The sequence below is a fragment of the Podarcis vaucheri genome, assembly GCF_965113315.1.
Source record: "Podarcis vaucheri genome assembly, chromosome: 6".
In the NCBI taxonomy this organism is placed as follows: Eukaryota; Metazoa; Chordata; class Lepidosauria; order Squamata; family Lacertidae; genus Podarcis; species Podarcis vaucheri.
The window spans coordinates 10857772-10882876 of record NC_138764.1 but is presented as its reverse complement, the minus strand read 5'-3'; the positions used below and the strand labels follow the sequence as shown (position 1 = coordinate 10882876).

General features: G+C 43.2%; 2 protein-coding genes and 1 long non-coding RNA gene across 11 annotated transcripts in view; 1 reads left to right on the top strand and 2 right to left on the bottom strand.

The window, feature by feature from the left end:
- CEP350 (centrosomal protein 350) overlaps window positions 1-4652 on the bottom strand; it is a 65073-nt gene extending 60421 nt beyond the window's left edge. For 6 of the 9 annotated variants that reach the window (XM_082228977.1, XM_082228982.1, XM_082228983.1 and 3 more), the window contains exon 1: window positions 301-464. The gene's annotated coding sequence lies outside the window, so the exon portion shown is untranslated. Of the gene's footprint in view, window positions 1-300; window positions 466-4036 lie in introns of those variants that run through there. The other 3 variants (XM_082228978.1, XM_082228979.1, XM_082228985.1) reach the window with 3 other exon arrangements.
- On the top strand, window positions 1313-4648 carry LOC309535756. The gene is made up of 2 exons (XR_014221388.1): window positions 1313-1861; window positions 3389-4648. It is a non-coding gene; the product is annotated as an uncharacterized lncRNA (long non-coding RNA).
- Window positions 4653-6813: 2161 nt separating the features above from the next.
- Window positions 6814-18360, bottom strand: LOC309535708 (uncharacterized protein). The gene is made up of 7 exons (XM_082229091.1): window positions 17638-18360; window positions 15506-15580; window positions 14752-14796; window positions 12942-13025; window positions 11612-11680; window positions 9598-9636; window positions 6814-8036 (listed from the first exon to the last, which is right to left on the bottom strand). The coding sequence occupies exons 1-7, from the start codon at window positions 18080-18082 to the stop codon at window positions 7216-7218; spliced, it is 1578 nt and encodes a 525-aa protein (XP_082085217.1). The 5' UTR covers window positions 18083-18360; the 3' UTR covers window positions 6814-7215.
- Between the last annotated feature and the right edge of the window lie 6745 nt (window positions 18361-25105).

Genomic DNA, 25105 nt, shown 5'->3' with positions numbered 1-25105 from the left:
AGAACTTGTCCCTTTAAACCAGGAAGCAGCAATGACAGCCCTGGCCGAACCTCAGAGAGAGAAACAGGGCGGCGAGGAGAGGGGAAGCGGGGCGCGGGAGGTTCGCCCGCGGAACCCCCCGCTACTAGAAAACACCCACCGACCCCACAGTGGGGCCCCCACACCCGGCCGAGGAAGGGACCCCCGCCCCGCTCGCCCTCCCCTTCATAAAGCCCAGCGCCCCGCTTCGGCCTCCGGGCCAGTCCCAGGGTGGAGGCCGGCGGGCCGGACGGCCCTCGGGAGGCCGCCTCCCCCCCTCACCTGCTCTGCCGCCGTCTCCGTTCTTCCCACCCGCTTCCCGGCGGGGCGGGTGAGGTAGCCGGTTCATCTCGTCAGCCTCCGGGAACAGGGCGGCGCTGAGGGGCGGCGGCGGCGGCGGGCCCAGAGGCGGCTTCAGCGGCAGCGCCGCCGCCAGCCCGGCGCCATTACCGGCCAGCAACTGACACACAGGGAGGGGGGAGGAGAGGCGGCGGCGGCGGCGGCGAAGGCGCGCGGCAGGGCGGGAGCCAACCTCCGGAAGCCTCGCGAGATGTCAGAAAGCGGGGGGGGGGAAGAGGGAGAGAGGGAAGCGGCAGAGACCTTCTAAACATGGCGGCGGTTCCGGCCCGCCACGCCACGCCCTTCTCCGGACGTTGAGCGGCTGGCTCCGCCCACTTCGCCGGCTTCGCGAGGCGGTTGGGAAGAGAAGGAAGAGGCAGGTAGCCTATAGCAGGCACGTTCAAAGCTAAACAACTCTGGTCGCTCCTCCCCCCCCCACTCAACGACTCTGTGCGATCCTCCCTTCCACCCCACCCTCGGTCCTCCTCCCTCCAATGAAAAAACTGCATTTTTTTATACTGGGAGTAGATCGCAGTCTCTCGGGAGTTGGACGTGCCTGTTCAATAATAGCACCTGGTCCCAGGTACCTGCCTGAAATAACTAAAAGTATTTGCACTTCTAAGCAGCACCTTGAGATTACTAAAGATCCAGTGACATTTGCCAGACTTGCATACACGTCAGCACGGTTGTAACTGGTCTTACTCAGGGTCGGAACTTTTTTTAAGAGTTCAAGACGCCTCATTCAAACATTAGTGTAACAATGTTAGTAGCGGCCTTCCTGTGATAGTAAAATGTAGGCATCAAGAACCTCACAGTAAGACCACTGGTTCCTTAAGGGGAAGGAATGACTGTCTTCTCCAAGTAACTGACATATTTATCAAGGTGGCAAAGAACTAAACAAGGTAGCACTTGTGGTGCTGTCAGCTGACTCTTAAAAGCAGTAAACTCCCAGTATACAAAGCCAAGCCATTTTTGCAGCCAAGGCAGCAGAAATTGCAGGAGGCACTTTTCCCCTTCCTTGGTAGTAAAAATGCAACAAATTAGAAAATATAAATAAGAATTTGCTACGCTGCCAGAAATCAAATCCCTAAAGCTTCCACTTCACTCTGCCTAGTACTGTAATGGCAGAGCCAGCCCATACTTGCTTTGATCGGACCATTCTTGGACTACCCCAACTATGCCTCTTCCCCTTGCGTGTTCCAACTTCCTCCATTTGGAGGTTAAGGAAACCAATTTGCTATGAAAGTCAAAGTACACAGGCTAGAGTAAGCGTAAACCATACCTTCCCTCCGATGCCAGACGGGAAATGCACTTCTAACTGCAGTTAGAATTCTAAATGACTGTTAGCAGTAGGCTGTTATAGCCCTGATTCAAACAACCACAAACTCATTCCCCAAGTAAATAAATGGGGGGGGGTCCAACAAGACAGAGGGACGTTTAATCAATCTGCTATCTACTAGTAATATTGATCTACACAAGCATAAATCCCTCCCATTGATTTCCAGTTCACAAAAGCAACCAAGGGTTTAATTGCAGCCAAAGTACACAAGATTTCCCCTGCAGAGTCTACATTACAGAATGGATTCTTTTCTAAAAATGAGAAAGAAGTGATGCACACATGCAAAAAGGGCACTTGTAAGCACACACCCCAATACAAAATCACTGGCAAAGGCTTATTACTCAGATTCCAATTCCTGCAAAAGGCTACTTTAAATAAGATTAATAGGGCACCATTACAGTTTTGAACATTGCATGTGCATGGCTTTTTTAATTTATTAGTTATGCTGATAAACTACAAGCCAGTTTCTATAAGTAATTTTCAGAAATGTACCTTTGGGGTGGGGGGGAATCACCATAATTCCCTACTCACAGTGATTTCCACTTCCCCCCTCTAAATAGTTTTTAAAACCCACTCAAGATTTGCTTTTGCTTTACTGTACTAGTGAGTGAAACCAAAAGAAATACACAGTCCACGTGCCACAGATTTTGCTTCATTCAGTGTTTCCCCATTAAACCTACAGTCCTGCAGCAGGAGAAGACACAAGACAACCCTGCTCCTTTGTGGGAAAGTCATATTCCATTTTTAACGTGACCCTTTTTGAGAAAATAATTAGCATTTTAAGAAACGCAACAAAGCTTTTACCTGCTAGAAACAAGCACAGATGGTAAGTAAAGGAAGAACCAAGAGAACTTGCATTTTAAAGCTGTTTCAGTGATCTCCTACCAAGTTCACAAAGCAAGTAAATCATAGCTGGGCAATCTAAATGCTGGCAGGGAAAGAGAGGACTGTATGTAAAGAAGCCTGCTATCATTTTATATAAGTCAATTATTGTGACTGCAAAATATTTGCACTTCTAAGCAACACCTTGAGATTACTAAAGACCCAGTGACATTCGTCAGACTTGCATACATGTAAGCATGGTTGTAACTGGACCACGTACAGTACTGCAAAGGGAACAGCCTGACAGTCATTTTTGAAGCTAAGGCAGAAATTGCAGGAGGCACTTTCCCCCTTCCTTGGTAGTAAAAATGCAACAAATTAGAAAATATAAAGAAGAATTTGCTACCCTGCCTGAAATCAAACACCTAAAGCTGCCACTTCACTCTGCCTAGTAATGGCAGAGCCAGCCCATACTTGCTTTGATCGGACCATTCCTTCACTACCCCAACCATGCCTCTTCCCCTTGCATGTTCCAACTTCCTCCCTTTGGAGGTTAAGCAAACCATAGTTTGCTATGAAAGTCAAAGTACACAGGCTAGAGTAAGCATAAACCATACCTTCCCTCCGATGCCGGACGGGAAATGCACTTCAAACTGTAGTTAGAATTCTAAATGACTGTTAGCAGTAGGCCGTTATATTCCTGATTCAAACATAACCACAAACTCATTTCCCAAACAAATACATGAGGGAGAGTATCCAACAAAAAGACAGAGGCACTATCATGAAAACTAAGCCATGGTTTAGTCAGTATGCTATCTACTAGTAATATTGATCTACACAAGCATAAATCCTTCCCATTGATTTCCATAGAAGTTCACAAAAGCAGCCAAGGGTATAAATGCAGCCAAAGTACACAAGATTTCCCCTGCAGTCTACATCCTATATCTTAGTACAGAATAAATCCTTTTTAAAAAAAGGAGATAAAAGTGGTGCACACATGCAAAAAGGGCACTTGTAAGCACACACCCCAATACAAAATCACTGGCAAAGGCTGATTACTCAGATTCCAATTCCTGCAAAAGGCTACTTTAAATAAGATTAATAGGGCACCATTACAGTTTTGAACATTGCATGTGCATGGCTTTTTTAATTTATTAGTTATGCTGATAAACTACAAGCCAGTTTCTATAAATAATTTTCAGAAATGTACCTTTGGGGTGGGGGGTAATCACCATAATTCCCTACTCACAGTGATTTCCACTTCCCCCCTCTAAATAGTTTTTAAAAATCCACTCAAGATTTGCTTTTGCTTTACTAGTGAGTGAAACCAAAAGAAATACACAGTCCACGTGCCACAGATTTTGCTTCATTCAGTGTTTCCCCATTAAACCTACAGTCCTGCAGCAGGAGAAGACACAAGACAACCCTGCTCCTTTGTGGGAAAGTCATATTCCATTTTTAACGTGACCCTTTTTGAGAAAATAATTAGCATTTTAAGAAACGCAACAAAGCTTTTACCTGCTGGAAACAAGCACAGATGGCAAGTAAGGGAAGAACCAAGAGAACTTGCATTTTAAAGCTGTTTCGGGTGAACTCCTACCAAGTTCACAAAGCAAGTAAATCGTAGCTGGGCAATCTAAATGCTGGCAGTGAAAGAGAGGAGGGCTGTATGTAAAGAAGCCTGCTATCATTTTACATCAGTCAGATTATTGTGACTGTAAAACAGGGGCGATGGAAAGTTTTCCACTCCACGGGGCTCTTGCACACCCCTCCTAAAAATAGAAAGTGGCAGCTGGGTGTTGCAACTGAAACCAAAGATGATCCATGAACGGCGTTAAAAGGAAGCCTGATGGTATTTTGGGAAGGGCTGCCTCCACCTGTTGAGGCCGGGATGAGAATTGGCCACACTCAGAAAAATCCATATTCTACTATCGTGGTTTGAAATTGGATAGAACCAGAGGAAGCTGCGAAATGAAAACTGGTGCCAAAAATAACTTGTGTACATTCTTCCTTTTACAAGGCAAACTTTCTATTCCTCTTAGCTGTCTCCAGCTCTAGTTTTAACGCTACTTCTTTGAGCTGTGGTGCTGTAAATGGATCTTAATAAAGCAGAGCATTAATATAACTCCATCCCAGATTTGGAATCACTACTTTTATTGATACTGCCCTTCTGTAACACAGCCAAAAGCTATCAAATTAATGTCTGTTTCTATATGTTGATCATGTGTACAATTAATTCTTAAAAAACACAACAGAGAAACAATCTTTTTTCAAAAGGATATTGAAAATAAATACTATAGTATTGAAAAGCTGAGCAGCAATATATGGCAGTAAGTTTATACTACAGTATATTTATCTGTCCCATCGGTTGATCTCCAGGAATTAAAAGCTATTGTATTTCAGAAGCATCCAATGAACACAGAGTTGATTTGCTGATTGTTAGGAAGCTCAGTTCATGAACAGTGCAAAGTAGTATTGACGCTCCAGGAGCCACTACCAAAAAGTCCTACACGAAATGTTCAGCATACACTTAATAGAGAAGACAACTGTTATAGCCACTCCTCATAAAGATTTTCTGTCCACTCGTTCATTTAATAATTGTGCTGGCAGGATGTATGGAATCTCTTATATTATTAGAGTAGCACTAAGAAACAGCTGAGTAGTCAACAAATAGGAATTTACATGTTTTAAAATTATTTAGGCATAACTATATACGTGCAACTAGATCCCAGGTTAACAAGTAAATGGAAGGGAGATTTCCCCTTTCTGGAGGACTGGGCCCTTCTGAATAATATGGGATGGGGGGGTGAGACACTGTTAGGGGAATGGTACAAAGGTGAACCTCTACCCAATTCTGAGCAAATCCCTGTTCCTGTAGCAGCTTCCCAACACCATTGCTCAGAAGGGCATACCTCCCACAGCAAATGGCCTTTTGGGAGGTGCTGGTGACCTGAGCTCTACGAGTTATGAGTTCCTGGCCTAGAAAACTTCAAGACCCTAATGCCTACACTTTATAAACCACTTTACAGGAAAATATTTTCTTAAGACCTTCATGTATACATAAACATTTCCATGTGCTCTGGCTGCCGCTTGTGCTCCACACTCGAAAAAGGTGTATTCAGTGTTAGGCCCCAGGAATCTTCACTTCAAAGGTATGACAGCCAGTTTTAATATAAGCCACTAAAGGATTTCTGACCTTGAGTCAGGAAGGAATGTGTAGCTGCATCATGTGCAAAGCTCCCAAATAAAGAAAAAACATTCTACAGAACATGGCCGGGGCTTTTCTAGCACTCCCAGAGGCGGCCATAGTTTCCGCGGTTAAAATCCACTTACTGTAGATACACTTGGGGACAAAGAATGGCATTCTGGTGAATATTCAAAAAGCAAGGACGACAATTGTGCTGAGAACATATTTCGAAAATGCAGGTTTTGCAAGTTTCTCAAACACAGTAAAATCCAAGTGGCTCAATTACATAAGAATCAGTAAGTATCAAAGTCCTGAGGTTTGCACATTACCATTTACATTCAAGTACATACATTCATATACAATTAAGATGTATAGCCTGACATAAACTGAAGGCTGTCTGGAATGAAGCATTCAAAATATGTGGGCTGTCACACTTTACCAGTTGTCAGATTCAAATTTTACATGGAAAGTTCCATCTTCCTGCAGGGCAGGAATCCAAACCTGGGGGGGACTGGGACTTTAGTCTTCATTTCTGCAATAAATAAGTTCTGCCCAGCGCAAAGGCACCATTAAAACCTGTGCTTATCTAAAATAATATTTCATATTTAATATTCATAAGTTTCAGAAGAGTGAATTATTTTGAGAAAGGAAGGACCTTGAAGCACACCAGTACAACACTTTTAAAAATCTTGATTGAACTATGGGTTAATCTATATCAGTGATTCCTTCACTCCTTTTGGGACAAGTGCAAAAATGTGTGTTTACAAAGGCTGCATCTTGTCCACCTGGGACTCCCATATGCAAAAAGAAATTCATATTGGTCAGTCTGGCAGCGGATCAACAGAGACTGACAAGCCTTGTAGTTCTGGATTAAAAATACTGGCACTGTGAAGACAATCCCAAAGTTAGAATCTGGACAGGGCATTTGTGTTTGTATGTGAAGGCCTGCCACTCCTGACTAGAAATTTGAATTGCATCATTATGTCAATCAAACCCAAAAACAGGATGTGGCTAAAGCAAACTCCCAGAGCCTGCAATTATAGGATAGTTAGTCCATCCGAGATTTTGGTAAATGGATGACAAGAGTTGATACTGGATATACGAAGTATTAGTGACACCTTTGAGTTTGCATTTTATTCTAATACACTTCAAGTACAAAGAAGACAGAACCATGTGCTTATTACTATTCATTAACTTGTTGTTCCCATTTGCAGTATTCTCTGAAAGGACTTCAAATTGTTAAGTAGTTCTAGCAATCCATATTCTTTTGAGATGCAAGGTCCTGAACTCTAAGAATTACAGGAGTGTCACATAAACAGAACTATGTTATGCTCTACAAGTTCTTAATATGTGAATTTCCAGCTTATTTGGAAAGGAATAAATCAGATTTAAAATTTTGAAGCACACACCGAAAAGAGTCAGTTCTGATTACCAAGCTGGAAATACAAACCCTATCCAGCCATTAATAGATGTACATGCTGTATTGTTTTCATTCTCTCTTACAAAAATATTATTTCACCTGCAAACAGTTTTCCTGAGGAAGGACATTTTCAGGCCACACAGGTAAGACCAGGTGGGATATGCGGCTCCACAGCCCACTCAGTTTGTCTGTGTCCATGTGCTTATAGGAACCTGGCATGTCTGAGTTGGTAAATTTAGCCCAGAGGAAGTCCCTCACTTTCTCCTCAACTTGCAGTGGGCTAAGGTCCTTTCTTAGAGTTTCCTCATCCAGAAGAACAGTTAAAAGTAGGGCAACATCCTTAAATGCTGCATTCTCATGGTCACAGTACTTGTAAAATATCAGGGTGGAACCAGCAGGCAGCGACTCAAATCGATGCACGACTGCCACCTTCCTGCCTCCCTTGAACCCAGAACTCAACTCTTCGTCCACAAGGAGTTTGACATCATCACTGTCTAGAGTGGCTTTGCTGGCCCCATCAATTTTTATTGTAGAAGCGCGCTGCGAGGATGAGAAAGCATCAGCAAGCTGGTTGCTTAAACATTTCAGGGCACCTTCAGCTTCTTTTGCAGCAGTGAACAATAAAACAGCTGGTTGCAAAAACGGTTGAGAAGAGTTGAGGCGTTTCTCCAAGATGACTTGGATTCCCTTCCACAACCTTTTGTCTTGACTTGGGTAGCTGCTCATGAGATCTCTCATTTGTTTCTGAAATGCTTTCAGGGCTTCAGTTCGCAGGTTATTTTCCAAACTACGGTGTGATGAATCCTGAAGCGCATACCATCCACCAGCAGCAAGGCAAACTACTACTACTACTACTACTATAAGTGGCAGAATCCATGCAAATGCGTGTCCCCGATTAGACTGTTTAGAACCTAGTGCACACATATACACAAAACAAAGGATGAGAAAAAAATACATACATCTGAGTTTCATTTTAGAAGTTGCTTTTATTATTCTGGCTGATTTCATCACCATTTCAGGCAGATTGGAAGGCACACTACTGACAATTCAAAAGAATTGGACTTCCCCAGAAAAACAGCAAAAAGCAAAGTGTTAACTTTAACAAGTTCAAATTAAAGCTTGCTTTTTGAAAAATGTTCATAAATGAAATACTGGGACTGAAAATCTCACACATGGCACAAGCGGGCATTCTTAAAGTCAGTATTTGGCAGTATTTATGGCTTCTCCGTTATTGTTCATTGCAAGCTTGTTTCTGCTGGAAAAAATACATCTTTAAGTAAAAATTCTCCAGTCTCAACCAATAGATTTGTCTGCTAAAGTGAGTGAAATATTCTCACCAACCAACTTGTGGATTGTGACCATCTGCAGATAAGATTGCTAGATGGAAACAACCTCCTGTTCATAGCCAAGTGGGATCTGCCTCATAGTTGCAGGGGTGGGGGGAGACTTCCTCCTAAATATGACTTAGGGAGGGAAAAGGGTAACATATCCTCTTAACAGGTGCAGCCCAATAACAATTGACCCCACCTGTAGTGAGACCCCATGTCTGCATTTTTTTCTTTAAAAAAGGTGCAACTGCACAAATTCGCATTCAATGTAATGTGTAGTTTATCCCCACCTGCCATAATCTCTCCAATGTCTCAGACAGGAATCTTTCCTAGTCCTATCTGAAATTGTTGTGGACTGAACATGGGGCCTTTTGCATGTGTACTCTATCACTGAGCTATAGCTCTTCCCTATTCCATCACAACAGAAATAGATCACCAGAAATAATGCTCAGCTGGTAGTGTTTTTACACCACAAGGAACAAGAAGGTATGTTTTAAGATCTTTTAAGGCTATTCCCTCCTCATTCAAAAGGAAAATACCTATTGTACGTGTTTTTCTCCTCGAACAACTCTGCAGGAAGCAAAGTTGAAGAAACTGCTCTTCCTTTGATGGAAAGAGTGTTCAAGCATGATGAATTGGTTGTGTAACCAAGTTCCCTATGAGAAATCTAACTGCACAACCAATCCCTGCAGAAAGCAATTTTGCCAACCTTAGAGCCCGGCTCCGCCTCGGGAGGGCGGGATATAAATAACATTTTTTAATTATTATTTTTTAATTATTATTATTATTATTATTATTATTATGCCCAGCATAAGACTAGAAAAGCCCCTTGAACTGTAGTACCCAAGCGCTAAACAACAGAATTTTGACACATGGGCAGAACATCCCAACATGTCAAGCATTTCCCACCATCAAAGTTGGCCTGTGCAGTGGAGAAAGATCTAGCCCATTGAGGCAAAATAGTTCCCCACCCAATTAAAAGCCTAGATTCTAGATTCTACATAATTACAGATTCTAGATTCTACATAATTACAGAGGTGCAAGGTTGTCAAACACATTTCAGTAAAAAAAAACTAGATTTTATCGGTGGTACGAACAGACACCACAACAACTACACATAGTCTGAAAGAGGAAAATACCTTACTTTTCGGAGCAGCAGGTGGTTGTTTCTTTGGCACATGGGCTAGAATACAAACCAAAGACACGAGATTTAAGTGCAAACCAATCCAATTATTTTCAAATAAAATTCAATAAATAAATAAATTCCATAAACTTCATGATCCAAATTGTCTTCCTACAGAAAGAGGAATATTCTCATCATACTCATAAGGCAACAGGAGAACAGCACAACAGGAATTCATATTTGAATCCAAGTAGCTATAATATTTATAATTTCCGGAAAACCCAAACATGCATTTTTCTCAGTTGTAAATTTGCTTTGCTGTTTTAAGGCTATAAAACATATTCTGTATAACTTATTACATAATAAATGTAGCAGAGTATAAATGCCTTAGTTTATAGTGTATAGCACAATTTAAGTATCTACATTTTGTTCAAATTGTTACAAATGCAACAGCTTTCTCTGTTCCATCTTTAAAATACTGTACTAAATGTATATATTTTTGCCAGTTGGAAAAACAGGAAGCATTACAATAAACAAAAGCAAGTATTATTATTTGGGTAAAAAAAAACAGACTCCATTCCAGTCAACATTATCGAAAAAGATGAAACAAAAACACACACCCTGCATCACTTTGAGGAAACAGTGGCAAGGTGGTACATACTACAAACAATTATCCATCTTCAAACTGTTTGCAAGTCTTTGAAAGTATTTAGCCAAGCAGTATTAGTAATTACCCAATACAATAGCCATGTTTGGACTGTATGTCATGGCTCTTTTGTCAGAAATGCCTACGGCTAGCTATGCATTCAGGTAGAGGACGGTTTGAGGAACATTGTTTCCACTTTTTGTTAAGTTCAGCTCCCTGTGCTGTCCAAATCAGAAAGTTTAGTTAACACTAAGCCTACCGTTGTTTTTGTATTTGTAGTTTTTGTATTTGTTGTGAGCCAGAGGCTCAATACAAATACAACTCATCTGTGACACTTAAAACATAGCTTGTCATGATGACAGAAGGCTACCACTACCTGAACAAGTTACTGGGACCCATTTTGAGAAAGTGAACTATGGTCAACACATTATCTTAAAACCCTGCCTTAAAAAGCATTTCATTAATTATTCAAAAATAAAAGTTCAAGGTTTCCCCCCCCCCCCAGTTTACCCCTAGATTTCCATTTTTTCCCCACAGAAAAAATTGAAAAAAGATCTCCTGATAGGACCTAATATTTCTGTTTCCGTGTCCAAAGCCTTCAACAGAGCTTAGAGTCTTCCTTACATAAACCTCATTACACTTGCTTATTTTAGTGAAAATATCTATGCAAGGGGGAATACATGAAGGGAATAGGTTTGGGACAACAGGTATCAAGTGGGGCATATATTTCAAGAGAAATATATTGGGTTTAATGCCAATTCCATGCACTGCTGCCAAAACATAGTACTGGAACATTTCACACTTATCACACCTACCTAGGACAATATGAACATTATATGCTTATGAATTCAGACCTCACATTTAGATACACTTTCAACAAAAATGCATCTGTTTAGAAGAACGCAGGGAAATCCTCTTATTCAACCACAGGCTATGTCCAATAAAGTCATCCTGTTTGGGCAAGGATTTCCACATGTGCAACAGAACTTTCCCTGACTCTCCTGCACTCAAATCTGTTCTATGGGATTCCTCCACCTTCCAGAGCCACATGGGGGCATTTGGGGAGAGGGGAGCACAACGAAGTTCCACTGTGCAAGTGGAAATCCTTGCACAAACAGGATAACTTCATTGGATACAACCCAATGTTTCAGACTAACAAGGTCTGTCTGTCTGCATTTATTTCATTATATACCACTGCCAAACCAATGTCTTAAATCTCTCCTCTTTTACTTTCCAACCCAGAACTAAATCTAGCATATCATCCTGTCAGTGTTCTATAATCATGTAATGCGGAATGAACACACATTTAACCTACAGCTATAAACATGAAAGTTTTAAAATAAAAGCAGGCAAAATACCCACACACAAAAACTGAAGTTCCATACAAACCTTGCGTTCTCGCTCTTAACTTTGTCTTCTGATTAAGTCCTTGTGGTTTCTGAACAAAATAATGTGCATCTAAAAAAGAGGATGCAAGAAAAAAATACGGCATCACATTAGTGATACAAGGAACCAACACAATCCTAAGACTGCAAAAGGAGCCCTAGATGGAGAAAGCTAGCTAGGGATATAAGAGTAAGACAAGCTTGCAAGGAAACCCAGCTCTAGGGGCACAGGGAGCCCCAGACGATAGTTCAATCAGAAAGTTAAGCAGACAGGTGAGGTAAGAATCTCTGTAGGTTAAGGGTTAGCAGCTTACAAAGTTTTCTGATTTCACCAAATTGTTCAGAATGGTAAGAACAAAAAAATAATAGCAAGGAGTTTCAAAAGGAAGTAAACTTGGGGAAATGGGAATTAAAATGGCAATGCAAAGTGTCAATGTAAGCACATGCAAAGTGATGCACAGTGGGGCAAAAAATCCCAAGCCACAGATTTGGTCTCCACTTGCTGGAACTGATTTGGTGTGCTTGGAATACTATGAACAGTTATGGTAACTGCACCTCAAAAAATTGTAGAGATTGGGGGGGGGGATCCAGAAAAGGGCCACCAAAATGATCAAGGGGATGGACCTACTCGTTTTTGAGAAAAGTGTACAATGTTTAGGGATTTTTAGTTTAGAAAAAAAGCAGGAGGGGAATATGATACGATATGATAAAACTAGGCATGATGTGGAAAAAATGAATAGAGATAAGCTTTTCTCTCTCACGATACTAGACAGCTAAAAGGAATTACTTCACACAGCACATAGTTAAACTGTGGAATTTGTAGTGATGGTCACCAACCTGTACAGCTTTAGAAATATTAGGCAAATTCATGGAGAACTAGACTAAATAGCAACTGGTCATGATGGCTGTATACCACTTCCAGGATCAGAAGCAACATGCCTCCAAATGCTGGGGGATATGAGCTGGGAAGTGCTATTGTGCTTTGTTCTGCCTGCAGGTTTCTTGTTGGTATTTGGTTGGTGCCACTGTGAGAACAGAATGTGGATGATACCGGCGTTTGGCATCAAGAGTCATTTTATGTTTTATCACTATATTGCATGTCAAACTGCATGGACAGGCTCTGATCCAACCAGAGTTTCAGGTAATGCACACAACCGCTTTTGGATATGCACAATTCAATCTATGGGTGCCGCAATGAATTCCTCACAGATTATAGCTCTATATTATGAGCTGCCTAAATTTCTGGAAAACCGCAGTGGATAAAATACAAAAAGATCCTGCACCACATAACAAACTGACACCCTGCCAGGAATAGGAAAACAGGCAACTGCTACCTTCTATGAATCTGCTAGCTGACTGAAAATTATCATGCCAGATTTCAGGTCTGTTTTCACTCTCCACTTCAGTTGCTTCATGTTCTGAAAAGATACAAATGTTGAATCAGAGCCTAAAGCAATAAAACTATTTAATCCCATATTTACTTACAGCCCCATCTTTAGATTTAGGTTTGGTCAGCCATGTGCTTCAACTAATTCATTAAGATGAGTAGTTACTTTGGACTAAATGCATATTTCAAGAACGAAGTTAATTTTAAGAAATACGCACACAAAGAGCACCACACTGAATTGAGTTCAGACACTTCCTAGAAGTTTGCAGAGTTGCTTCAATATAGGTGGTCCATATTAGCAGTCTAGCCAGTTCAACAGCACGGGAGTGGATGCTCAGGAACAACTGTTTAATTGTCAATTGTTCTGGTCATTTCCACGTTTCACAAAGTGACCAAAGTATTGAAAGAACCACCTGGAGCTCCAAGAACATGCAGAAATCCATTAGATTCCAGAAGACCATAGGGATAGGTTTACAGTGGTACCTTGGTTCTCGAACGTAATCCATTCTGGGAGTACGTTTGACTACTGAAAAGCTTCAAAAACCAAGGTGCGGCTTCCGATTGGCTGCAGGAGCTTCCTGCACTCAATCAGAAGCTGTGGAAGCCATGTTGGACTCTAGGCTTCTGAAAAAACGTTCACAAGCCAGAACATTTACTTCTGGGTTTGCGGCATTCGGGAGCTGATTTGTTCAGGAGCCAAGCCGTTCGAGTACCAAAGTGCCACTGTACTACCCTTGCAGAAAAGAACACACACTACATACAATCTTAAGCCTCAACAGGTAGCTGTCTCGTTATAACATGGGATTTTAGCTAAATATCCCATTTAGACCACCTTCCAGTTTAATTGATAACACTAGATCCAAAGTGTGACCTGCTACATGTGTTGGGCTACAACATATTGGGACAGAATCACTGTAAGTCTACTCTAACAGTAATGACTAATAAATAATTAAATCCCCCCTGTAAGAAGCCCATCCTCCAACATGAACATGCTGATAAAAATATCAATAGTGCTGTCACCATCTCAAATGAAACAGGTAGCTCCTCAATTAAGAGAAGCTCTTACAGTTCCTAATTTATTGTCATCATGGATCTAGGCAATGACCTTTTAATTTGCCTGCAATTTTAATCTTTGATAAAATGGTAGCATTAGAAATCTGTTGAATAATTGCTATTTTCTTTAGTTTAGAAGAAGAAGAGGAGAAGAGTTTGGATTTGATATCCCGCTTTTCACTCCCCTTCAGGAGTCTCAAAGCGGCTAACAATCTCCTTTCCCTTCCTCCCCCACAACAAACACTCTGTGAGGTGAGTGGGGCTGAGAGACTTCAGAGAAGTGTGACTGGCCCAAGGTCACCCAGCAGCTGCATGTGGAGGAGAGGAGACGCGACCCCGGTTCCCCAGATTATGAGACTACCGCTCTTAACCACTACACCACACTGGTGTTTACTACCTTCTTGCAATATACCTGGAAATGTTTTATAACAAAGGGTGAGGTATAAATAAATTTGAGTTCTGTGTAGGCAACACCACAGACTACTGCATTTCACAAACCTCTGGGTCCCACCAGTTAGATTATTCCTTCATACCCATGTGTATGTGTGGACATGAATGTACCTCCCTATAGGGATAGCACTTCATGCATCTATTAATTTGGGCTCTGGCGCACAAAAAGCATATGCCACAATATGCTTTAGTGTGCCGTAAGTCCCAGATTATAATGGCTGCCTTTCTGAAATTCAAAAGCAAAGTGATCCAACCTGATTTATTTCTTGTAGAGTCTCTGGCTTGGTCATAGGAAAGCCCTGCTAAGACAAGAAATTATTCATTAGTAATCAATATAATAAGAAGTAAAAAAAAGAAAGCTGGTCAATTTGTGAAGTGAGATTTCAAATAATGCTACAAGGGAAAATACATTTACTTCAGCTCTAGCTTCCACAATTCTTGGAAATGCAAAGTTATATTTTGTTCCTTTATTTTATTGGTATAAATAAAGGAACAAAAATTAGGAGCTGGGTATCTGTTACAGAGGATATGTTTGGACAATCAAATCCTGGTATAATAAACCAGGATATACATGAGCTTTGTTTACCTGCACACAGCCTTTTTGACCCCACATTATCCCACTCTTTGTGGAAACGGGGCAACAAGCTGCAGTTGACCATAGCTTCCCATTGCATCTGAATAAGGAGCCAACAATTTCCAGACATGCAAAAATATGAAGCAATTTGTTTACAGATGACTTCCAAATCCTGGCTTGCTTGGAAGCATATCCTAACCATAGTTTCTCAGTTCAGATGCAACAAGGAACCACGCTTGTTTCCAGACTCATGCAAACGCAGCAGCAAACAGGCTGTATAAAACTGTATGAATCTGAACAGCCAGAGTCAGAATCAGTTGAATCTAGTCAGATTTCTGAATTTCCATGAATATGTACATGTAAGCACTGTACATATTACATCCAAGTAATATAGAGCAACACAACTTTGTTCAAGACTGATGTAGGCATTTTACCTGTCCTTGGACTTCTTCTAAGAGCTGGTCGAACAAGCTCAGAGTCATCTGCAATTCCCAAGATGTTTTTACTCCCTACCAAAGGAAGCAAAGTAGAAATGCAAAGAATTCAGTAATCAAATAGCTACTGCAGCCACTCATATCCCTCAATTACGGAGAAAAGGCATCAATTTAAGAGCACAAGTAGAACATGCAACCCATGAGCTCCTAAGGACTCTGAAATAGAGACTGAATATTTGGCCTTCACAGGTTTTATACACCTGTCACTAAGACATAACATTAAATATAGGTAAGCAAGGCAGATTTTTGAAGATGTGATCAAGAAATGCTCCAAATATCTACTACTGGTTAGCCAATTTCCCCCCCTGCCAAATGATCACAGAATCATTAAAACATTATTTGCTAGAAAAATATGCTTATGTGACAAGTAAAGTCCCCATGTTTGGGGCATAGAAGAATTGACAGAATCTGATTAAAATGGTTTCAATAATTATGTCAATTAAGCAACATTGTCTGATAAGAGTTAACTACAGTCATACCTTGGGTTGAAGTTGCTTCGGGATATGTATTTTCGGGTTGCGTGCTGCGGTGACCAGGAAGTAACACGCTCCATTACTTTCGGGTTTTACCACTCATGCATGCGCAGACGGTCAAAATGACGTCATGCACATGCGCAAAAGCAGTGAATCGCAACCCACGTGGGCATGGGTTGCGTTCGCTCCTGGATGTAAACGGGGCTCCAGAACGGATCCTGTTTGCATCCAGAGGTACCACTGAACTGTTTTACAATGATATGCAACTGGGCCTATGACTTACTTTGAGAAGACATATTGACGAGTGAGACCTCGTCGAAACGTCGCACAGACACCCCGACTCTTACACGGGAAGACACCCGAAGACACCAAAACCTGCATTCCTAGAAAGTAACAATATACAGTGGACGATCGGGTTGCGAACATGCTCCATGCGGGATGCACGTTCACAACCTGCAGCGGCGCACCTGCGCCTGCTGCAATTTGTCGCTTCTGCGCATGCGCAACTGCCAAAACCCCCAAAAACGCAACCTGAAGCGTCTGTAACCCAAGGTATGACTGTTTAAGCTAAAGGCAAAAAGTAACCATTTACATGCCATGACATCCCTCACGTACCATTTTTCTTAGTCACTTATTGTTTACGCAATTCTTTCCTTCTGTGCATTCAAAATAGATGAAAATGAGGAAAAGGAAACAGAAACCTAAGTTAAGAATTGTTGCAGCTTGTGAAATTGACTGTGCCTTCTCAACAGTAAGCCCAACCAAGTTCAATGGGACTTACTCCTAAATAAGCATATATAGGGTTTGCAGCCCAAAGATATAATTTGATTGGGAATTCTCTGGAAAAAAACTCCATCAGGGGGCCTCCGTGAGATGCCACCAACCACTGGACTTCCAATCCAGCAGAGGCAGACTTCAGGTACCCTTTCGTAATATGGCACCCTGCGCAAGGGCAAAGTCCCATGTGAATCTTCCCAATGTTTTGCCCCCTTGGCTTTGCCCATGTGTGTAGGGAAACCACCTGCACCACCCTGAAAACAGCCTTCTTCAACCATGAGCATCCCGCCCCTGGAGAGGTTCCTGGACTACACAACCCATCACCCCTAACCAACAGGTCACGGATGATGGGCGCTGTATTCCCACCGTCGGCTGGGGGAGGAAGGATTGCTTCGGTCCTGTATACCTGAAGGAGCATCTCCACCCCAACTGTTCAGCCCGGACACTGAGGTCCAGCTCCGAGGGCCTTCTGGTGGTTCCCTCACTGCAAGAAGCCAGGTTACAGGGAACCAGGCAGAGGGCCTTCTCGGTGGTGGCGCCCGCCCTGTGGAACGCCCTCCCTTCAGATGTGAAGGAAATAAGCAGCTATCCTATCTTTAAAAGACACCTGAAGGCAGCCCTGTTTAGGGAAGTTTTTAATATTTAATGCTGTACTATTTTTAACACTTGATTGGAAGCCGCCCAGAGTGGCCGGGGAAACTCAGTCAGATGGGCGGGATATAAATAAATTATTTATTATTATTATTATTATTATTATTATTATTATTATTATACCAAACCCAAGGGAGCCAGACAGGCTCGCCCCCGCCGCTGCCCACTCACCTTCCGAGGAGGCGGCTTCTCGCGGGGCCTGCCGGTCCTCCGCCCTCTCGGGCCTCCTGAACGGCGTCGGCGGGTGGCGCCTCCCGGCCGAGCGGAGGCCGTAGGGCGCGGCGAGGGTCGCTTCCTCGCTCGGCTCCCCTTCGTCCTCCTCCTGCTCGTCGTCGTCGTCCTCCGCTCCCCTCATCCTCCTCCTCCGCAGCCTCCTCGCCGGCGTGGCCGGGTGCTCCAGCACCTCCTCGGAGAAAGTCACTCCCCGCCGCGGCGGCTTCCTCCCGGCCGGGCGGGAATAAGGAGTGGAACTGCTGAGGGGAGTGGAGGCGATGCCGCTGCCGCCGCCGCCGCCATCTTGAGAGGCGGTTCTCCTCAGGGGCGGCCTGGGCGTCACGTGACAGAAGGCCCCGCCGCCGCCGGATCCTGAGGAAACCGCCGGGCTCTCTCCCAGCATCGCCTCCCGGGCGCTGCAGGCCGCCCTTGGCGGACCTGGCCGGCTTCAACCCCCCGGGCTAATACGCCGCCAGCCACTGGGGGAGAAGCTGCGAAGGCGGCTCAGCTTGCCACCCGCCTCGTCCTGTCAGCAGTGCAAATATAGTCAATAAATAAGCAAAACACCGCTTCCTCACGCTTGCCTCCGCCGACTGCTTGGCCGCCTCAGTCCCTTGCCCCGTCTCTCTCCTTCCCTCCCCGGAACTCGCGCATTCACACGAGCACAACTTTCCTCCTGAGGAAATTCTCCCTTGGCGCCTCTCCGGCCTCGGAGCGAAACGAGCGGCTTCCCAAGAGAGGAGGCCGCCGCGCTCTCCCGGCTCCTTCGCAGCTTGCCGAGATGAGGGCGGCCCTCTCGGGCGAGGCGGAGGGCCGGGCTGCTCCTTCGCCAGGCCGCGCTTTAGCCCTGGGATTGGCGAAGGGAGGGAGCGGGGTGAAGGCCCGGCCCAGCTGCAGTTGCCGCCTGGGAGAGCAAATAGGTCGGGCAGGAGGGGAGCGGAGGTTTTTAAAGCGCCCTTCTGCGGCGCCGTGTAAATATAAAACAATTGGAGAAGCTCGAGATCGGGTTGCAGGGCGACGCCGGGAGCCGCGTTATTACGTGTCGGTGTGAATATGCCGACAGTCCCGCAGGTTCATTCCTTGGCAGCAACAGGGCCCCTTTTCCCCCACACACACCTGCCGAGGGGAGCCGCTGCCCCAATTTCTTAATTCCGTTTAAAGCTTAATTCCGTTTAAAGTCCGCTTTGGCCGGCATTTTCTTTGGAAGGAAATTATTTCTACTTTCCCCCCTTTTATAAACGCAAAGGCGACTTTTCAAGACACAGTGACTTGGGCACAACATTTATACATGATTTTCTCTCCCCCCACCCTCCTTTATGAGTAGGACTCAAGGCAACATCTACAGGCCAAAATTGGAATTTTTTGTTGTTTGTCAAAATGGACTTTAAGCCCCTTTTGGAATTAAGTTCTTCAGATTCTAGCTGGCAGCATTTTTGCTGATGATGGTTCAGCTCACAAGCTCCTGCCCAAGCGCAAAGCTCAGCCCTGAGAGGGGACATATCCTGTGGTTTTATACACATCTAAAGTAGATGAATAAAGTTAATTTGGAAAATATAAAAAAATAAATTTAAGGAACCGCAGAAAGAGGGGGAAGAAAGCGAGTTTCCAAATGTTAACATGGTTGTAAAATTATGGAAATGTATAAAATTTAAAATCATAAATAGAAATTTTTTAAAGACCATCATTATTATGAGTGCTATTTTTCTAGAAAAATAGGTGCCAGAATTCACCATTAACTCCTGCAACGGCGCAACAGGACTTTTCCCCCTGGCGCCATTGGGCCTGTGCCCTCACTTATAGTTCACCCCCCTCACAGAACACCAATTCCACCAATTCCTACAAACTACCCCAGATTAACTTGTGTGAGGGCAAATGTAATAATTTGGAGTCTCAGGCGGGATTGATCAAATAAACAGTAAATATTTTATTAAACAAAGGAAGTTTATGGCACAAGTGAATAAAGCATAGGATACTTCGGATTACAATGCTATTTCACTTCAGTTCTGTCTCAGTTGTTGCTTGCCGCTTAACGCTTTGGTTCTTAAGCAAGGTGGTATTTTCTGTCAGTTACACACCCCTTGGACAACCCTACTCCTGAGGTTCTTATTGTATTGTATTTTATTTTTTTTAAATAAATATTTTATTGAGTTTTCTCAGTAAAAAAGTTCAAAGAAAAAATACAAAATATTTTTAGTGTATTTTAGTGTTTTGTTGGAAGCCGCCCAGAGTGGCTGGGGAAACCCAGCCAGATGGGCGGGATATAAATAATAAATTATTATTATTATTATTATTATTATTATTATTATTATTATTCTCTTTTTGTAGCAGAATCTCTCCCCTCCTGACTGAAATGAGACCTAAGTAGCCTGTATTACAGGGGACAGCTTCTTCTCCTGGCTCAGCCTCCCAGTTAATTCCCTTTTTTAAAAATAATAATAATAATAATATTTATTACTTTTCGGCTTTGGATCCATTCCAGTCCGGCTTCCGCGCTGGTCATGGGACCGAGACGGCTCTGGTCGCCCTAACAGATGATCTCCGCAGGCAGCTGGATCGAGGCGGGTCAGGGCTGCTGATTCTTCTAGATCTGTCAGCAGCCTTTGACATGGTCGATCACGAACTCCTGGACCACCGCCTTGCCGACGTGGGGATCCAGGGCACAGTCCTTCAATGGCTGCGCTCGTTTCTCTCTGGTCGGGGACAGAGGGTGGCGCTTGGGGGGGAATTGTCATCACGCCACTCCTTGGTGTGTGGAGTGCCTCAGGGTGCAATTCTCTCCCCGATGCTTTTTAACATCTTTATGCGCCCCCTCGCCCAGCTTGTCCGGAGTTTTGGGCTGGGCTGCCATCAGTATGCTGATGACACCCAACTCTATCTGTTGATGGATGGCCATCCTAACTCGGCCCCAGACACACTGACCAGATGTCTGGAAGCTGTGGCTGGATGGTTACGTGGGAGCCGGTTGAAGTTAAATCCTTCGAAGACAGAGGTCCTCTGGCTGGGTCGGGACGATATGGGATCGAGGGGGCAACTCCCATCTCTTGCGGGGGTGCAATTAGTGCCAGCACCGTCCGTCAAGAGTTTGGGTGTAATCTTCGATACCTCCCTCTCTATGGAGGCGCAGATTACAGCTATAACAAAGCCGGCATTTTTTCATCTCCGCCAAGCTAAGCAGTTGGCCCCTTACCTCTCTCGCCCTGACCTAGCCACTGTGATCCACGCGACGGTCACCTCCAGACTGGATTATTGTAACTCGCTCTACGTGGGGCTGCCCTTGAGACTGACCCAGAAACTCCAGCGGGTGCAGAATGCCGCAGCGAGACTCCTTACGGGGTCTTCGCTGCGGGATCACATTCATCCGGTGCTATACCAGCTGCACTGGCTCCCGGTGGAGTACAGGATCAGGTTTAAGGTGCTGGTTTTAACCTTTAAAGCCCTATACGGCCTAGGACCCTCGTACCTACGGGACCGCCTCTCCTGGTATGTCCCACAGAGAAACCTACGGTCAGCAAATAATAACATCCTCAAGGTCCCAGGCCTCAGAGAGGTTAGGCTGGCCTCAACTAGAGCCAGGGCCTTCTCGGCTGCGGCTCCAACCTGGTGGAATGCTCTGTCACAAGAGACTAGGGCCCTGCGGGACCTGACATCTTTCCGCAGGGCCTGCAAGACAGAGTTGTTCCGCCAGGCCTTTGGTCAGGGCGCAGCCTGACCCCCTCCTCTGGCAACCTGCACAAAATCTTGCTTAATCGGTTGCCATCAATTTGATTTTAACTAATTTTATAATGAAATATTTTTAGAATGTATGATTATTTGATTGTTTATTTGATTGTTGTTAGCCGCCCTGAGCCCGGCTTCGGCTGGGGAGGGCGGGATATAAATAAAATTTATTATTATTATTATTATTATTATTCCAACAATTTAAACACTACACACACAAAAAAATTAATACAATACAATACAAAAACGCTACATAACACTGACACATTAAACTAACAAAACAAAACAAAAACAGTTTAAAACACATCAAACAATTTCAATATCTTCTCTTTCATTCACTTATTTCAAAGACCTCCTCACACCTCCCTTTTTGTATTCCACGTCTATTAATTGTTTCAGCAATTCCTTTCCATCTTCCTCTGCTTTCTATCCTATACTTATCTTAACACATTCTAACCTTATTTTTCCCTTTAACACTCTATTAATCTATTTATACTTAATTCCTTATAACATTTCTACTGAAGCCATATAACTTCATTCCATTTGAACTAGAATACAAAATTGGGAGGTGTGAGGAGGTCAAGGAAATAAGTAAAGGAAGAAAGTTATGTAAAGGTTTAATCTGTTCTTTTCTTATTTTAATCGAATGTATTTTTATACCTTTTTCTTTCTCTCTTTGTTATTGTATTCTTTTTTTGTATTTTGTATTGTTCTTTTTTCTTTTTGTAATTTTAAACTTTGAATAAATATTATAATTTGTTCCAGTAACAAGAAGCCGAAAGCACCAGCCTGAAGATGACGAGTGAGACCTCGTCGAAACGTCGCACAGACACCCCGACTCTTACACGGGAAGACACCCGAAGACACCAAACCCTGCATTCCTGTACCCGTGAAAATCTACGAAAGCATATATATATATATATATACACTTCATTCCAACGTTCTTCTAAGATTCATTAATTTTACAGCATTTCTGTAGATAGTCTTTAAACTTTTTCCAATCTTCTTCCAATCTAATTCCTGGCCTGTTTACTCTTACAGGACACCACACACTGTCCTTCCCACTAAGCTCAGAGACTCCTTTCTCTAGCTTGTGATATATTCCTCAGAGAGGATGTTTCTACCCAGAACCAACTCTTTCTCCTCTCCCATCCCGACTCCCAACCTAAAGAACTGTCTCTCCAAATCCTCTCCTTTTCAAACCCCTCTCCTGGAACCCAGGCCAATCAGAGGCTGCCATTCATTAACCGTGCAAAAGAAAAAGATAACACTTGTTGACCCAACCTGCCCAGCAAAAGCAAACTTTTCCGTCACAGTGCCCACCTGAGAGGTGACGGAACTGAGTTCAGAAAAATTCGGCTGGAAAAAAAAAACCCTGTTTATTCTTCTTGTCCAAAGTTATACCCAGGCCCTCCTTCCAAAGGAGCCCAGGTTGTACAGACAAACACTGTAAACTCTGTTGATGTGTTATGTTTTTGGGGTCAACAGCCCACAAAGCAGCGTGCCAAGTTAAAATGTTTAATAAAAATGTTAAAATGTTTAATAAAATTTGAAAGCAAGTAAATTACTTACATGTTAGCTGCCAGTGAGGTATAGTGGCTGTTGTGCTGGACTTGGAATGGAGAAACCCGATCTCAAGTCCCCACTTAGCAAAAAAAAGCTTATTACTAGGTGGCCTTGTAACACCTACTAACATTAGCCTATCAGAGGGGACTATTGCTAAGGTGAAATAGGGAGGAACACCCAGTATGTTGTCATGAGTTCATTGTCAGCAGGTTGTAATAGTGCATAAAACCATAGTGTTTTTAAAGACAGATAAAGCACTCAAAAGTATCAAAACTGCTGAAAGTGCAATCCTGATATCATTTTTCCTGTTTAAATCTAGGGAGCACAGCTGAGCAAGAAGTCCTAAGTCCATAAGATAACTTTCAGACAGAAGGAAAGGTGATAAGTTGCTGTTAAGAACCAGGCAGAGGGCCTTCTCGGTAGTGGCACCCGCCCTGTGGAATGCCCTCCCATCAGATGTCAAAAGAAATAAGCAACTATTTGACTTTTATAAGAGATCTGAAGGCAGCCCAGTTTAGGGAAGTTTTAAATGTTTGATGTTTTATCGTGTTTTTAATATTCCGTTGGGAGCCACCCAAAGTGGCTGGGGAAACCCAGCGTATAAATTAATTATTATTATTATTATTATTATTATTATTATTATTATTATTATTATATAATGTTAGGAATCTCTGGGAGCAAGACATCTAAATTCCTGATCAAGTTAGTGTTAGAATTTAGTCTTCGGGTGTTAGAAGCTTATTGGGACAGGCTAGTCTCCAGTGTGAGGTGCTCCACGTGTGTATTTGTGCCAGACTTTGCTAATCCTTTAATTAAGCAAGTGTCAAAAGCCAATTAAGTCAAGACTAGCCTCCTGCTTGCAGTGAGGTGTGAGCCTGGGGTAATGAGGTGTTAGCAAGACAAAGGATGAAAGGACAAATCTTATTTGCAAATGAGTGGATTTCCTCCCTCCCTCAACTGGAAGTTTAGTTGAAAAAGACAATGCCAGTGTTTTAGGTGAGGTTTGAGTTTAGAATAGTGGGGAGGGGAGGGTGGGATTTGACTTGGAAAGCAGGGCAACAGAGCAAGGATGCTGCTGTGCCTATGGGAAGCAGGACCCTTTTGCAATGCTGATGCTCTGAACCCTTCCATGGTAAGCTCAGTTGTATATACGTGTCAGTAAACCATACATCATAAAGACACCACAGTCCCTGCTGTCTCCCATTTTCCTGGGTAAAGCTCCTGGAGTCTTGCACTGCCATGGAGATTGGGGGTGGCGTATAACAATAATATACCTGCTGGATCAGAACCAAAGGTCTCTCTAGCCCAGCAGCCCCTTTCCTCCAGTGGCAAACCAGATGCCCCCCCCTTACTTGCTGCCCCCCAGCAAAAAAGCCAAAAACATTGTAACCATTTGATAAGGGAATTGTTCCAGCCCCCTCAACCATTTTGGATACCCTTTCCCACAACCACAATATCCTTTTTAAGAAGCAGCAATGGAAACATTGTATTTCAAGCCAAGCACAGTTGCATTGTAGATTGTACAAACGCATCACTATACAGTGGTACCTTGGTTTGCATACGTCTCGGTTTGCATACATTTTGGATTACAAACACGTAAAACCCAGAAGTGTGTGTCCCGGTTTGCAACCTTTTTTTGGATGACAACCCATTTTTGGGGGATTACCAACAAAAAAATTTTGGAGGCCCCATTGGTGAAAGCGCACCTTGGGTTACAACCTGTTTTGGTTTACAGACGGACCTCTGGAATGGGTTATGGTTGTAAACCAAGGTACCACTGTATTGGCTGTTTTTAATTCCTTGCCTAATGATCTGTGGCAGGGAATATGCCTTTTTCGCAACTGCCACACACTTGGGTGATGCTTTAATTAACACAGTCCCAAGATCACTTTCCTGGTCAGTCACTACAAGATCATACCCATTAGTGTATTGGTGAAGTTTAGCTGATTCATGGCTTTCTTTTAGGCAAGTACATGTACAGATAATATGTAAGCACTCACAGAACTGTCCATGCATTCATCAAAGGTTCATAGGTTTCACTGGAACGATTATGCCCATGTCCAGACAATTCCCATTGAAACCACTGGGTGCTTAATTAGAATTGCATTGCGTCCTTTTATTTCAAAATTTTATAGGCCTTTTT